At 41.7% G+C, this 16,590-nt stretch overlaps 1 protein-coding gene across 1 annotated transcript in view; it reads left to right on the top strand.

The window, feature by feature from the left end:
• The first annotated feature begins 566 nt into the window (after window positions 1-566).
• MTMR12 (myotubularin related protein 12) overlaps window positions 567-16,590 on the top strand; it is a 78,953-nt gene continuing 62,929 nt past the window's right edge. The window contains exon 1 of the mRNA XM_027868934.1: window positions 567-717. Within this exon, the coding sequence (XP_027724735.1) occupies window positions 640-717 (78 nt within the window). The 5' untranslated portion in view covers window positions 567-639. The remainder of the gene's footprint in view (window positions 718-16,590) is intronic.

Raw genomic sequence — 16,590 nt, 5'->3', positions numbered from 1 at the left:
CCAAACGGCAACCGCGGCAGCAGCAGCAGCAAACACCAAACGGCAACGGCGCCAACGGCGGCGGCAGAGCCGAACCGGAATTCAGCAGAAAAGAAGCTAGGTACAACTTAGCGAACGCCCGCTTGGAGACCGAAAGTTGGCCAATCAGCGGAGGCCTCAAAAAGCATAGCTCGACGATTGGTCCGTGGAGACATCTCTTTAAACTCACTAAAGAAGAGGCCCAGGCGTTTGAAGAGAGTAGAGGTTTCTAGCCAACCAGAGAGGGGTCTGAGAGAGGGACTGGCGGAAGGCGATACCACGGACCCTATCACGGAAACTGGATCTCCCCCGAAGAGGCGGGGCGCTAGGGATGGGGCGTGGTCTCTGGTCTCCGGCCTTGGGGTGGGTTCCAGGAGGGGGAGGGGATGGGCGTGGCCGGGCGGGGGGCGCGCCCACGGCACCATAGGCGGGGTGAACGGAGTCAGCAGCGGGAGCCGGATACGGGCGCCGGGGCCCTGGGCATGGGCGGAGCCGCCGCCAGCGCCGCCGCTTGGGGCTGGTGGCAGTCGCTGCTGGAGGAGCCGGAGCTCCGGGGACGAGCCGCCGCTGCTGTTGCTGCTGCTGCTCCCCTCGCGGGGCCCAGCTCCCGAGGGCGTTGAGATGCTGGGGAAAGGGGTGGGCGGTGGCGGCGGCTCCAAGACGCCCAAGCCCTCCTTCGTGTCCTACGTGCGCCCCGAGGTGAGCGGCGCGGCCCGGGCGGAGGCGCCCAGGCGCGGGTGGGGCGGGGGGCTCCAGGAGCCGAGCGGTCCCTCCGCCACCTTCTTCCCCTGGCTTGCGCTGGAGAAGGCGGGCGGAGGTGCGGGAGCACGGGGACGCCCCTTCCCGGCCGGGGTCCCGGGGCGCGGCGTCTCGGAGCTGGAATGCGGGCGGGCTCCCGGGGCCGGGAAGGGGCGTCGGTGCAGGGCCGCAGGTGTCGGGCTGGCGGGAGCGGGCGGCCCTGTGGGCCCGGAGCGGTGACTGTGGCCGAGGACCTTACCGCTGGCGCGCCGAACGTCGGGCTCCCGACGGGGAAGACGTCGGGGCCCGTGCTTTCTGCCCTCGGTCAGGGCGCGAAGGCTGCCCGCGGTTTGGGGCGCTTCTGCAGCGCCTCCGCACTTGCTTAGACCTTGCACACTGCGCTTCAGGCTCCGGCGTTTCCAGTTCCAAGTGTGCTGTGGAGGCCTGAGTCCCCTGACGCCCGTCCTGTCTGGAGGACAAGCCTCTCTCTGTGGCCTAGCTTCGCCTGGTCGCCTTGTCCGTCCATCCCTTGCTCTGCGCCTCTCTGGATCCTGTTTTTGCCTTCTTTGTATAGCCAGCGCTTAGCGAAGTTACCTGGTACCTAGTAAGGGCTTAATAAGTGCTTGTTGACTGACAGTCCCTCCCCCTTCCCCCCAGTCATTTGCCTCCTAAAACCTCCATTCATTTCTTTCCTGGTTTACCCCTCTCAAAGCACAAGTTTTATAGAAAGCCCTATTTTTAGAGAGTATAGACGTAATTTGGGGTTATACATGAACTCAACCAGAGAGACCTTGGAAGTGACCCTACCTTCCTGAAGCATACAGTGGAGCTCAGGCTCTGATAGGTATTGCCAAGCTGGAAAGGCTTTGAATCTGGCACTGCCCAGCTGATAGTCCTATCAATATACCTGTTGTACTCATCTGGGGGTAAGAAAGATCCTGCCTCAGACACTTCCCAGCTTTATGACCTTAGGCAAGTCAGGTAGTGTGTCTCAGCCCCCTTGTCTTTGAAATAGGGATGGTAATAATGCTTTCCTCATTAGGTTGTTGTGAGGATCAAAGGAGATGGAGCACCTTGCACATCTTAGAATGCTATATAAATGCTTGAAATTATTGTGCTGGCTTCCCACCCGTCAGCCCATAGTGAACAGCTAGTTAGCTGTAATAGAGCATTTTTGTATCACTAAAGTACCTTGTACTTATCAGGCAATTAATTCGTGTTCCTCCTTTGGTTGAATGGTCTGTTGTCTAAAGATTAACCTCTAGCTCAGTTCCTCACCAGGTTTCCTGCAAGATGATATATTTCACCACTGCACCTCTTGTATGTGGTCTAGGATGTGGAGGATTTGAGGTGTGTAGTTGTCTGGGAATGGATACTATCTTTACCATTGTGACCATGGATTCTTGATATTTGAACCTCAAAGACAAATTCAATAGTTGCAGTCTTGCTCTAGGTTTGTGAAGTTTCCTATCCTCATTTCTCTCTTTGTCACTCACAACCCATTCTCTTACTCCTCCTATGTAGTTGAAGTAACATATTAATTCTCTCTGAGTGATTTGGAGTCACAGGAAACCAGCTTGAATGTTAGAGTGGCACTGTATGATTAGATAGATATGGTCTTACCAGGTGTCTCACTTCTGGCCCCAAGCAAGACCAGAAGTTTTTTATATATAATTTTCTTAAGGTACATTGAATACTTTGTGGTGTTAGGTGGCGTGTAGAATAGCTAAAAGATATTCTTATTTTTAGATCTTATTTTTTAAAATAAATAACCACTTCCTCAGTAAACACTTAGAATGGGTCAGCATCCTCTTAAACTTTGAACAAAGGCACTCATGTATAAGTGAGATGGTTTTGGTTTATCTCTGCTATTTTTGCTCAGGTGTTCTTCAAAGGGCAGTTTTTGGTCTTTTAATTTGCTCCCTAAGAAGAATAAAAATTTTAATTGTAAAGTCTGCTGAGAAATATAAGAGACCAGGAATCCTTGAACCTTCCATGTACAGGTGTATTTCTTTTCATTAATTAGGTTTTTATTAACTCTGCCCACAGGCTAATTTTGTTTTTTCCTTTGGAGTAGTTTAGGAAAGGGGAGTAGTTAAAGCACAAGAATTCATCAGAGCTAATAACTTCCCCCACTAATTTATTTCAGTTGACTTATTTGTTTTTCTTGAACCAAAATAGTTTAGATTATAGTGGTAAAGCACCTAGTAATCTCCCCCTCCCCCCAGTACCTTCTAAACTAGAGAAATGTCTATTGTGAGAGTTCAATCAAAATTGTGGCCTCTCTCCCGTTTTTAAAGGTATTGCTAAAGTTAGTATTAAGTCCTTTTTATTGGTCATATTATCAGAAATTCAATGAGAGGTATTTAGATAAAGCTTGTGTGGTTCTGACGATGGTGCTAGTTTCTCTGCCAAGGACCTTACATTGCTCAGTTGTATAAGAACTACTTCAAAATATTTTTCTGAAAGCTCTTAGACTAGTGGCCTAGTGCTTTTTGCTTCATTATCCCTTCAAATGTGTATTACTTTTTATCAGTTGGGAAAGTGTAGGGAGAGTTTTGGCATCTTTAGATTTAATTGATACCTGCTGTTAATGGGAAATTATTTGAGATCTCAGAAGGTTCAGAGGTGCTTTTCTGTAACTAGACTTGTCCTTTTCACAGACTATTATAATGAAAGGGATCTTGGAAATAGTCCAATACACCCTCATTTTACAGATAAAGAAACTAATGTCCAGAAAGGTTGTGACTGCCCAAAAAGATCACAGAGCTGGTAAATGGTGGTAGAACTACTGCTATCATAGTGGATACTTAAATTTAAGGTTTACAAAATATTTTATATAGTTCTTTTTCGAACCTTGCAACAATGCAGTGAGGTAGGTTCTGCAGGTATTGCCCCCATTTTTCAGATGAGGGAAAATAGTGGCTTAACATAGGCTAAGTGATTTGACCAAAGTCATACAACTACTAAGTGTCAAAAGGGAATTCAAATCCAGTTTTCTCCTTTCTTCATGTCCAATACTTTTCTCTCTACCACTGCACTGTTTCTGTAGTTGTACATTTGGTTTTTAATAACCTTATGTTCATAAAAGCAGAAGCATTGAACTGACCAAAATGCTTGAAGAAGATGCTTTTCATATTGAGTTTGTTTTTCTTTTGCCCTGACACTGTTGGCATTGGACCTAGTCAGGTGGGATAGAATTTGGTTCTGTCCTTTTAACAGGATGTGGCTGTACTTAAATGACTAGCTGTTTAAAAGGCATAGAGTCAGTAGCCCAAGAAATCTTCTTGTCCCAGATCAGTGGATATAAAAGGTTTAAAATCTTGAACTGTGATTTAGAGCCTTCAGTCCTTTTTAGTAACAAATTCCCCCTCAGTGTAAAATCAGTTATGTAGAAAAGTGGGAAACAGATGGTTTATGTGTTGGAAGAATTGGTGCCTGGGTGGCCGCCTGAAAACAGCCCAAGAGCTTAGAATATGAGTTGTGAGAGTGGGCTTTGTATTTCCTTCTTTAGGCTTTTTTCTGTACCATAGATAGCACAGAACATCATTACTAGGGATAGGAATGTTGAAGGGAGCATTTGGGAGCTAGGAAGTTAGTGTTTATTTAGTTGAATGCCGAAGCATTTGAATGAGTGTGAAGCTACAAGGGCAAAGGTAACAGATCCATGCTTCAGTTAAATTAAAGAAATAGATAGACAGACAGACAGATAGATGATAGATAGATAGATAGGTGGATGGATAGATATACACCTTGTTCAGGATCCTGTGCTAGGTTCCTGGGGATAAATAGGCCATAGTCCTTGCTCTAAGGAGTTTACAATGCTTCTTAACAAGATTATATACATGCCCGTGATGGTGAAGTCATGGGGCAGAACAAGGCTAGTAGAGTAGAACAATATTAAAATGACCCATTCTGTGATGATTTTTTAAAAAAATGTTTTATTGTTCATCTTTTTAAAACATCATTGACACTGCCCAGTGATTTCCTGATGTGTAATCAGAAGGCCATTCTCTGCCAGGTACTAGTTGTGTGACCTTGGCTTTATAAATTACTTTATCTGAGTAAAAGTTTTCTCTTTCAGCTCTTACTTTATTCAGTATGGTGAATGTACTAATCAGGCAGCTCACATTCTAATGGGGAATAATTCATGTGTTAAGAGAGGACAGCTGCAAGTCAGAGGGAAAGGTCCCATTGTCCTTAAGGGCAGTGATAAAGCAGATGGTAATGTGACTTCTTTAGTGTCATCTCTATTGATAAAATATATGTATATACACACATACACATATACATGTATGTGTATATACACACATACACATATACATGTATGTGTGTATACACACTAAATGCGTAACACCATGAATATGACATGTCTACTGATAAAATTATAGTGTCATATCTATTGATAAAATTATTGATATTCCTGAGGTTGAGCCATTTGACCGTGCCAAGGGACTTTGGTGGTCAGAACTTTCTTTTCCCTTCTTCAGTAGCTGTGGTTGCTGAGGAGGTGGAGTGATAGCACCCACAGAAGGAGTTGCCATGTCTTATCTCCACAGGGGCTGCTTCCTAGGATGGTGGCTCAGGGGGCCAAGCTGGAAGCAAGACTGGTGGTCAGGGGAGTGCTCTGCCACTATTGGGCTTTCACAATTCGTCAGCAGTGGGTGGTGGAGGAGGTGATGATTGTGAGTTCTCCAAAGTGACTTTGTCCCTCGATGATGACTGCAGAGTCTAGGCTGGAAGCAGGTTCAGTAATCTGAGAGGCATTGCTAATCCCAAAGCTCTTAGGTTTAGGATTCTGGGATATTGAAATCAGTCTGAAGGGAGGTGGTGGCTGTCAGTATTGGTGGTTTAAGTTGTCTGGCGGATACTGTCTTCCATCTCTCCCTCAGGCTGGCTTGTTGTTGGTGGGTTGGCCAGTTTGGAGCATAAAGTGTTTGAGAAAGAATAACATGTAATCAGCTTGGGAAAATAAAAATGGAGCCAAATTATGATGGCATTTAAGCGCTAGAGAAAGTGGAATATTTTTCCGGAGGGTAATAGGGAACCCCTGAAGTTTTTTGAACCGGGGGAGAAGCATGTTCATTTGTGCTTTAGGAATGTTAATCTGGCAGCTGTGTGGAGAGTGATTCATAGAGGGGAGAGGCTGATGGCAAAGAGACCATTTGAGAGGCTTTTGTAGTAGTGCAGGTAAAATATAGTGAGAACCTGGATGTGATTTGAGTAGAGAGAAGGGGGTAATTTCAAGAGATACTGATAAGGTAGACTTGACAACAGTTGGCAACTGATAGGACATTGGTGGGTAGTGAAAGAGTAAAGAATGACTCCTAGTTTGCAAACCAGAGTAACTGGGAGAATGTTGATGCCCTCCACAAAAATAGGGAAGTTAGAAGAGGAAGAGGAAGGGTGGATTTAGAAGGGAAGATAATGAGATCTGTTTTGGAAATGTTGTGTTTGAGATGGGTATGGGACTTCTGCTGGAGGTGCACAGCAGACATTTGGAAATGATGGACGGGAACTCATGGGAGAGAGGGGGACTAAATGTGTATTTTGGAGAGTCACCTATATAGAGAATGTTAATTCGTGGGAACTGACATGATCAACAAGAGAGACAGAGAGAAGGGCCCAGGACAGAGCCATGGGGTACATTCTTGAAACATGGATAATGCCCCAGCAAAGGTATCCCAGTATTAGGGCAGCTAGATGGTGCAGTGGATAGAGCACCGGCTCTGAAGTCAGGAGGACCTGAGTTCAAATGTGTCCTCAGACCAAACACTTGACACTTACTAGCTATGTGACCCTGGGCAAGTCACTTAACCTCAATTGCCTTAAAAAAAAAAAAAAGAAAAGAAAAAGAAAAAAAAGGTATCCCAGTATTGACCCAACAAGTGGGAAAAGAATCATGGCAAAGCAGTGTCATGCAAACCAAGATGTAGGAGATTATGCAGAAGGAATGAATGGACAGCATTGTCAGATGTGACAGAGTTCAAGAATGGTGAATACTGAGAAAGGATCACTGAATAAAGCTATATATATATATATATATATACACACACGCACACATATATATTATATATATACATATACATACATACATATATATATATATTAGCATCCTTAGAGATTAGTTTCAGTGAAGTGGTAGGAATAGAAACCAGGTTGCAAGGGAGTTAAAAAAACAAAACATGGTTTACCAAAATAAATGGACCATGCTGGATATGGTATACCCCTTTCCACACATGTTGTCTACCACATCCCTGAGTGGTATGCTTTACCATCAGTTTTCTGCAGTGGCACTTGGTGTCTCTATTGATTGCAGCTTTGAAGCCTTTTGGTGTTATTTTTCTTTGCATTTTTGTAGTCATTTTGTTGTTTTCCTGGTTTCACTCTGCTAAAGTTCATACAGTCATCCTAAGTTTCTCAGAATTCCTCATATTTGTCACTTCTTCAAGCCCAATAGTATTTCATCACATTCATATGCCAGTTTGGTCAGCCATATCACCAATCGGTGGGCAACCACTTTTTTAGATTTCTTTATTCAGTTAATTATCTTTCCTTCCATTTATTTACTGCCACAAAAACTATAAATGTTTTTCTACATGTGAGACCTTTATTTCTGTCTTTGCCCTCCGTGAAGTTGTGGTGTCATTGGCCACAGGATATATAGAATTTAGTGATTTTTTTTTTTTATATTTCAGTTCCTGGTGACTTTCTCACTGTAGAAATTCAGATTCTTCGGAGTCAGTTTGCCAGTTATTCAAAAGTTGTGAACTGTAGTTCATATAATCCACAGTAATGATTAGTAGTACTAAATGACTATACCCTGAAGCTTGGTAAGAATGGACCATTATTAAGTGCTACCTAGAGAGAGCCGTGTTTTAATAAAAATCCATTATTTATTGTGTTTGAGGAGTTAGAACAAAAGCATCAATACATTGTTGAGACTAGGACCCTGACCAGTTGTAATTTCTGGTCTTTTACCACACTGGGATGCAGCACAAAACAGTGACGAATATGATCTTAGATTAGAATGCAAGGGACCTTTTGTCATAAGTAGGGGAACCTGGATAATTTAAGGCGTTGAAGACACATCATACGAGGCTCGATTGAAGGAATTAGGCATGGAACATTGTCTGGAACATTGAGGACTGGAAGGGGGGGTGGGGAGGGAGAGTTAAGGAGGGGATGTGGTGGCTGGAGTATTTGCTGTCATGTAGAGGATACATTTTACTTATTAAGTTTAGTCCCAGAGAACAAAACTAGGAGCAGTGGGTAGAAGTTGTAAAGAGGTAAATTTATGCTCAGTGTCCTTCCTAACAAATAGAGCTTGCCCCAAAGTGGACTGGACTGAATCCATGCTCTGCCTCCCTTGGGCTTCCAGGGGCATAGTCTGTTTGCCTTGGGCATGTACCACTCAGAGGCAGCATTGCCACCGGGTATCCATTCCTGTCTTAGGCCATTGTGGATGATTTGTCATTTAGTAATGGTAAATAGATTTTTTCATACTGTTCTTTTTCCAGAGAGGTAAAGGCAATATAGTACAATGGAAAGAGCCCTGAATCTGAAACCCTGGACCTGAGTTCAAATCAAGGGAGCTGGACTAGATGGCCTTTGAGGTCCCTTCCATCTCTAGATCTGTGATCTTTATGAATAAAGGTCTTGTTAACCCTTCGAAGTCTAAGGGAGGAGACAACATGCAAATAACTGTGTATAGACAAGCTATGTAAAGAGTAGACAGAAAGTAATCTCAGGGGGAAGACATTAGGAGAGGGAAGGGGAGGCCCAGGAGATGCCTCCTGGAGATGGTGGGATTTGGCCTGATCTTGAAAGCCAGGAAGCCAAAATAGAAAGGCCAAAGTAAGGGGGTTTAATATTCCAGGCATTGGGGCCAGCCAGCGCAGAGGCACAAAGGCAGGAGAGGGAGGGCCTGGGAGAAGAACGATGAGTTGGCCAATGAAGCCATATTTTTGAGTGTGTGGAGGGGAGTGAAGTGTGGGAAGACTGGAGTGGTAGGAAGGAGCCAGGTTGTGAGGGGCTTTAAATGCCAAGGGGGGGACTTTATTCTGCATTTCGGAGGTAACAGTTTATCATGGTCAGACCAGCATTTTAGGAAAAATTACCTTAACAGCTAAGAGGAGGATGAATTGAAGCAAGAGAACTTTGAGTCAGGAGACTAATCACAAGGCTATTCTAGTAGTCTAGACAAGAGGTAATGATAGCCTGTAATAGAGTAATAGCTGTTGAGTGGAGAGAAGGTGACCTATACAAGAAATAGTGTTAAGGTAGAAACAGGACTTTGCAACAGATAGGATGTAGGGGGTGAGTGGGAATGAGGAGTCAAGGATGATACTGAGGGTGTGAGCCCTGGTGACTGGGGAAATGATAGGAAAGTTGGGAAAAGGGGAGGGTTTTGTGGAAAAGATCATGAGTTATGTTTTGAACATGTTGAGTTTGAGGTGCCTAGGAGAACAGATTCTAGTACTAGATACATAGATCTGTGAATCATTGAACCCGTGGGAACTGATGAGATAACTAAACAAGAGAGTACAGAGGGACAATAGGATAGGTCTGTCCCAGGACAGACCTAGTGGCACACCCAGAGCCAGTGATGTTAACCTGGAGAACAGTCTATCCAAGGCCTTGAGAGGAGCAGTCTGAGAGGTAGGAATTACTCTTTTCAGTGTATCTAAATACTGTCCTGAGAGAAAAAGGATAAACCTCTTCATCTCCCCCTTTGTTTCCTGGGGCCTTCTCACGTCAGTCATCACTTAAAATGGAGAATCATCTAAGATAAAAATTCATTTAAAAGTGTTATTCCATTCAGTGTCCTCTAATTGGCACATAATATGCATAGCAGGAAAGCTGCTGTAACATTGGAGCCTATGAAATATTTTGACATTTCACAAGGGGTTCTTATGCTCAAAGATTGGGAACCATTGCATTAGTGTTTTTGCTTTTTATTTGAGAAGGAAAAAAAGTTACATTCTTTAATAGCAAATTCCTGATTTATTCTGTGACCAGGCCACTTGCGGGTATTAATGAGTGAATGAGAGAGTGACAGATTCTACAGCAACCATTTGGACTTTTGAGTCAGAAACATTGTTATTCTAAAGAGAGTTCCCTTCGCTTCAGGGAAAGAACCACTTTAGACATAAGCTTTGGAAAAAACCCTTGACCTGGATGGGGCAAGGGGGGTGGGGGTGGGGGTGGGGGTGGGGAGAAAGAACACTTTGTCCAAAAAAACAAACTATCCATGTTTTGAGTATTGTGTGTACATTTAAAAAGTAAAAGTAATATATTCCCAAAGTAGTCATTTTCATTTTTCTCCCAATTCCATCCTTGCTTTTGGTACTGATCTAACATATCTTTTTTTTAAAATAGTTTAATAAGAATATCAATAGTTATCAGTAACGATTGCCATTTAAGTCAGAGAAGAAAGTCTCTCTCCAAAAGATCACTTTCTTATTTGTGGCTTTTGCTTGATCATCTCCCTAGAGCTTCTGCTTTTTCTTGCAGTCTTTCTGCATGTGGTTCCTGGGGCATCTCCCTGGGTTAAGTATAGTGTTACGTAAGTTTTTCCTGTGTAGACTGCAGTGGAAGATGTCATGAGGCCAAATAGCCCTTGTAAATGCTTCCTATAGCCTGGTAGAATAGATAGCTGTTGCAAAAGTGTTGTGAATCCAGAGCTTTTCTTCTGCCCTCTTTCTCTTTATTTAGCTCTTATGCATTCCCTCTGGTAAAATTGCAGCCAGTATCAGAATTGTTGGTAATGACAGATCTGAGATTTATCTTGCAATTCTACACTTTCTTTTGCATACAGAAATGGATAATCCATTTAGAGGATTGAGATGCTAAGAAACCTAAATTCAGATGGCATTTTGGAGAAGAGGGAGTTATTACAGAGTACTGTTCTTTAATACTGACTGCTGATTGACAGCTTTTAGCGTTTTGTCCTGACATATTTTCTATATCAGCAAGTTCATATAATGACAACCAGTGTAGTAATTTTATTAGAAAAAGAAATGAGACTAATTTGGCCTGACTTGTCCTTGATAAAACTAGGAAATAATGAAAATTGAATTCACACTACACTGTATCAGTTGGTGTCCTCCCTGTTTATGAATGTAATTCAACAAACATCTGCAAAAGCTCCTCCAATTAGAGGAGTGAATGAGACAGTCCTAACCCTCACAGAGCTTATTGTCTAGTAAGGGGTATAATATGTACGCCAATACCCGTGATAAAAAGTGGAACCCAAGTGTATGAGTGGTATTGGAGGACCAACTTGCTTTTCTGATTTAGGATTCCTTGTGAATTCCTCTTAATTAGTATTGTAAGCTCCTTGTGGGCAAACACTGTTTTATTTCATCTTTATATCTTCCTTATCTTAGGACTTAGTGCCTTACTTGTTGTAATAGGTACTTAATAAATGTTGCCATCTCCACCTTACCTCCTACAAAATTCTTCCAAGTGTCTCAGACTGCAGCTGAGAGATAACCCCCGCCAGCCTGATGAGTGGGGCATAATCTGGAAGTTATTTTTTCAAATCAGGAGAGTGAATTTGTCCCCAAGCTATTGCCAGATTCTTATCCAGTCCCCTTCTAACCGTTGAAGTGCATTTTTTGTGATTAACTAGTTGTTAGGGTTGCAGCCTGTGCCTGGAGTAAAGGTAACCAACTGGTACAGGGAATGCACCTGAAACCTTGGCCTCATTAGCTCCAACCATCTGAGCTAGCTCTCTATGAGCAATAAGAGAGTCAAGGAAAGAATTTAAAAGGATGCACAAAGGGTATATTTGTTTTTTACAGATTCAAACAAACAAACAAAAATCCCAAACTCAACCATTATCTATAACTGTTTAGGAGGGTATATGTACTCTGTGAAATAGAGTTTGTGGTACAGGGGGTGGGGGGAACAGGGGACAGAATTATCGCCTTTGAAGAGATCTTGGAGATGTTGGAAAGTATCTAGAAGGGAGGAAATTGCAGTGGTTCTCACAATCGGTCCCCAGATATGTGACTGTTTGGTTGGAAGGAGTGAAGAGGAATATTAGGCGACCTTTGTGTCCTGTATAGAAGTTGGAGAACAATGAAAGCTGGCAGAACAGTTCAGTTCAGCAAACGCTTATCACTTCAAACTCTGTTTTAAGAGGAGCAGCTGTGGGAAGTTTGAAACAAACCTTCAGAATCTGGGGAATTATTCATATATCTTCAACTTGATCATAGCTGTTTGGTTTTTAATTATGTAATCTTAGCATATTGAGACTTTTCCCAGGTGAGTTATAAATAAAAAAGAATGACATGTTTTTGTCACTTCATTTCCTTTTCCTCTTCTCTCTATTCTGTTCTACACATGGAAATATGTTGATCATATTTAGAATTTAGAATTCCAAACTAATGAGCAAATTTTAAAAAAAATTAATGGCTGACCTCTGACATTTTGGTACATTTCATTCTGTGCACTTATTTTTCTCTTCACCGCACCCCTTTCTAAATGATCTTTTATATCTAAATCAACTTTTACATCCTGATTACATCAGTTCAGTGATTCATTGAGATTTGAGGAAAGTTTTAAAAAATAAAATAAATTCTTGGAGAAAGTTTTTTTCATCTAATTTTAGTTGTAGAAGTCTTTCCTCTTGATTTCTTTAACAGTGCTCATCCTGAAATTTTGTTTATATTGCCTCAGTTAAATGTGACTTTCATCTTACCGAAGAAGGATCTGTAACATTTCAGAGGCAGCATGCCAAATATTCATTTATTCTTCTCATAGTGGAAAAAGGAGGCCCTGGATACAGAAAGAAGGCAGCAGATCTTGTCAACTTCAGTTTTATTTAAGGTCAACCCTGGCCACAAGACCCACTTATCTAAAGAGCCAATTCTGGCAAAAATAAAATTGTCAACCCTTTTCCTAGTCCATGCTTTTAGGACTTCTAAAGATTTTTCTTTTGCAACCTAAAAATCCCTTTGTTTATCCCAAAGGCAACCAGTTTTAGGTCTCCGTGTGTCATGGTTTCTTACAAAGTGAAGAACATATGTGTTCTTAATCATATCTTCAGTTAGAGGAATTGTCTCTCTCCTTTAACCAATCAAGTGAAATTTGTGAATTGTTGCTGGACTAGTGAGAAGTAATTTACTTCTCTATCTCTCTTGGAACACCATCTTCCCTCCTTCCCTTTAATCTTTCTTGCTAATATGTTCTTCCTGTATGTTCCAAACTATTACGAGAACCACTTTTCCCTTTGGACCAGTACATGGTGTTATGGACGTCAGTACTTAAAGAAGAAAGTCTAGGACCCAGTTAACTGTGGATCAGTCACTTGGCAAAAGGAAGCACTTATGTCTTTATCTCACAGAGGATCCTGGGTTGAGACAACATTGTTTGGCAGTTCTGTGTTCCAAAAATAGGATCTCTTTGCTCTCCTGTACCCACCCCCAGGTTTTTTTTGCCTGTGCTGGAATCATAGCCTCCTCATTGACTTTCTCTTTACATTACCCTTGTCCTTGGAGAAACTTTCTTTTTTCTTTGGCTTATCTGGCCCTTCTTTGCTAGTTAACATTTGAATCCCTGCTATGTGAAGGGAGACAAGAGAAATGCAGTATTTATGAACATGTTTGGGCTTCTGTTACTGTACCCAAGTGACAAACCTATAAACATAGCCAGTTACAATTGTATAGCATTATTTACATAAAGGCTAAGTATTCAAAGTCGAAAGATATGTAAAAAAGGGGATAGAATGTATAAGCAGTGGAATCACCCTCCTTAGACTATCCTGACATATAATTTCCTTAAGAGCTTTTGTGAATTTTCTGGTCAGTTTTTAACCAGGATGATTTAGCCTACTAAGTCTCTCTGAATGAGACCTAATATTGTGTTTCTGTTTCTGTGAAGGTCTTTCCATCAGATGTGCAGACAGCCTCTCTTTTGTCCCTCCTGCACTGGCAAAGGTTTTAGACCAAAGCAGAGGGGCAAGGTGTTATGCCTTGTATGACTATCACCTCAAATGCAACATGTTCAAATTTGAATTTGTGTTCCTTCCTTGTTAATATGAATATGAATGAGAATTTCATGGCAGTTGAATAAAAGATGAACTGTCTAAGGCATAGGAAGGAGTTTTGGTAAAGTTTTTGTTGAGCAGCTGTTTCCCTCCCCCCCACTCCTCTTCGGTCAGCAGAAAAGTTCAGAATTGTTTCACGTGAAATTTAGATTGTGCGTTAGTCAAAGTAAGGACTTTTTAGATAATTAGATAAATTTCTTTCTTTCTTTTTTATTTTTAGGCAATTGGGGTTAAGTGACTTGCCCAGGGTCACACAGCTAGTAAGTGTCAAGTGTTTGGTCTGAGGCGGGATTTGAACTCAGGTCCTCCTGACTTCAGTGCCGGTGCTCTGTCCACTTCGACACCTAGCTGCCCCAAAGTAAGGACTTTTTAGAAATGATGGTGTAGGCAATATGACGTATGTTTAATTGTTTCGTGGTCATTTTGACAGAAAAAGTGATAGGGATCAATCTAGCTGGTTCCTAGTTACTAGTCTTAGGCCTGCAACACTTACAGGTCTGAGAAAATGACTGGAAAAAAAGTACTGATTTTATGTAATGAGAGAGTAGAGAAATCAAGAGGGATTTAAAGATTAGGAACTGGGACTGTGGCTTTGTGTGATTTGCTTACCTTCAGAAAACTGGAACATGTCTTTTGACCAAACATCTGATTATTGGTTATCTTAGTCTTGTGTGTCTGCTTCCCAGGTGTCTGATACTGTTCTCTTAATTGGTTATAAGTGTAAGCTTTCCTTTATATTGCCAAGACAGTGTGTAGAGGAGAGATGTGGTCAGGCTTCACAGACATGATCTTCACAGGTCATAATCTCAGAGTCTAGACACTTGAGAAAATGCAGCTAATTGTTTGTCCCCAAAAGGAATTATAGAATTGACTCCCTCCTGGAAATTAGTTTTTTCCCTCCAGTTACCCAGTTCTAGTCACCTAGAAATTAGAATTAGTGGAGGTCTTCTATGCAACCCTCTTTTTTGTTTCATTGATGAGACTTAGAAGACTTAAAATTTTGGCTGTTAAAAAAAGAAACCAGCAAACTATTTTAATATATATGATTCCACTTCCTTACTGTATCATTTATTCTTTCCAAAAGGGCTGCTTTAGGATGTATGTAAATTTTTAGTATGCTGACTTCTAATACTGATTTTGTACCTTAGGTTTGTATTTAAATTGCAGGGACTAATTTTAGAGAGAGTATCATCAGACTTTAAAACTCCTGAACGTTCTTTTATCAAGATGCTGCGCTTTCTTCTCCTTTCCCTGAGTCACTTGTCTTGTGACTGCAACATCCTTCCAAGGCTGTGTTATAGTCTAGTGGAGGAGATGACATGTGAATAACTTAGTCCTTTTCTTTAATTTCTCTATACTCCCTCTTTTGCTGGCCTTGTTTTCTCCCGTGGCTTCAGTATCACTTGTGCAGATGACTGCCAGATGCGTATGTAATTTTCAGTACTACTACATCTCTAATTTCTTCTTGTAGCTGTCCACCCAAATGCCCTGCCATAGTCTCAAACTCAACGTATCATCTCTTTGACTTTCTCCCTCCTCCTCTTCCATCTCCCTCCCCCCAAAAAAGCCTTGGTCCTCTCAACTTCTCTATTTCTGTTGGTTCTTCTAATCTAGTTATTCAAGCTTAAAGTTTGTCATTTTAAATTCTTCCCCCCTGTTGCCTCTCCTCTGCCATTTAATTGGTTGCTGTCTTCTGCCTCTGAAATATCCCTTGGACCACCCCCTCTTTTGTGCTCACTGACCCAGTTCAAGCCCTTTTTAACTAATTTTTTAAAAGTTTATTTTTTTACTTTTTAATTGATAAAGATTTTTAAAGTTAATCTATTCCACTACTCTCCACTTCATTTGACTTATGGTTAACTATTATGTTGTTCAGAGTTCTAAACCTTTTCAAAGCTGTTTTTCATTGTGATGTTATTAGCATTGTGACTTTGCTCTGCATCAATTCACAAAGGTCTCTCTCGTTTCCTCTGAAATTGTCCATTTGTCATTTTTGTCAGTGATATTCCCTATATTCATAGCTTTCATTGCCTCTTGCTTTCGATTGCTGTTAATAACGAGTATGTTTGTCCCTTCACTTTTCTCTCCTCCTCCCTCAGACCTTCCTTTATGTTACTGCTTCTGCTATAAATCTGACATAGTCACTTCTCTACTCAAAGCCCGTCAGTGGTTCTCCCTTCCTTACTGACACAGAATTAGCCTGGCATTCAAGAGCAGTCAGCAATCTGATTCCAAGGCTACCTTTCCAAAAGTCTGCTTGCATTTTGGTTTCCTTTATGCAATCTGATCCAGTCAAACAGAATTACATGGTGTTCCCCAGTATCATCCTTCCTTTTTCTAGCTTTATGCAAGGAAGTAGTATACCCTGGAAAGAGAATCCTTGTTCTGCCACTTAATTTAACCTGTGTGTTCCTTATTTAGCTTACACCAATCTCAGTTCCTCATCTGTGAAATGACAGGACTGGATTAAATGACCTCTTATAGGGGTCCTTCTAGGTTTAAATTTATGGTCTAAGGAATAGCTGTCCCCCTTTTTAAAAAAAAATTATTTATTTATTTTTAGTTTTCAACATTTACTTCCATAAGATTTTGAATTCCAAATTTTCTCCCCATCTCTCCCCTTCCCCCACTCCAAGATGGCGTGTAAATTGATATAGGCTCAACATATTTTTCCCCCTTTTGAGGAAAAGATTTCTCTGCCTGTTAAAATCTTTGCCTTCCTTTGAAGACTAAATCAGATTCCAGTTCCTCAAATACTTGCCTCATTTTCCCTCCCC

This window comes from Vombatus ursinus, unplaced genomic scaffold (assembly GCF_900497805.2).
Source record: "Vombatus ursinus unplaced genomic scaffold, bare-nosed wombat genome assembly UNPS02014791.1, whole genome shotgun sequence".
Classification (NCBI taxonomy): Eukaryota; Metazoa; Chordata; class Mammalia; order Diprotodontia; family Vombatidae; genus Vombatus; species Vombatus ursinus.
Note: the sequence above shows the minus strand (reverse complement) of the source record. Positions and strands in the feature narration are given on the sequence as shown.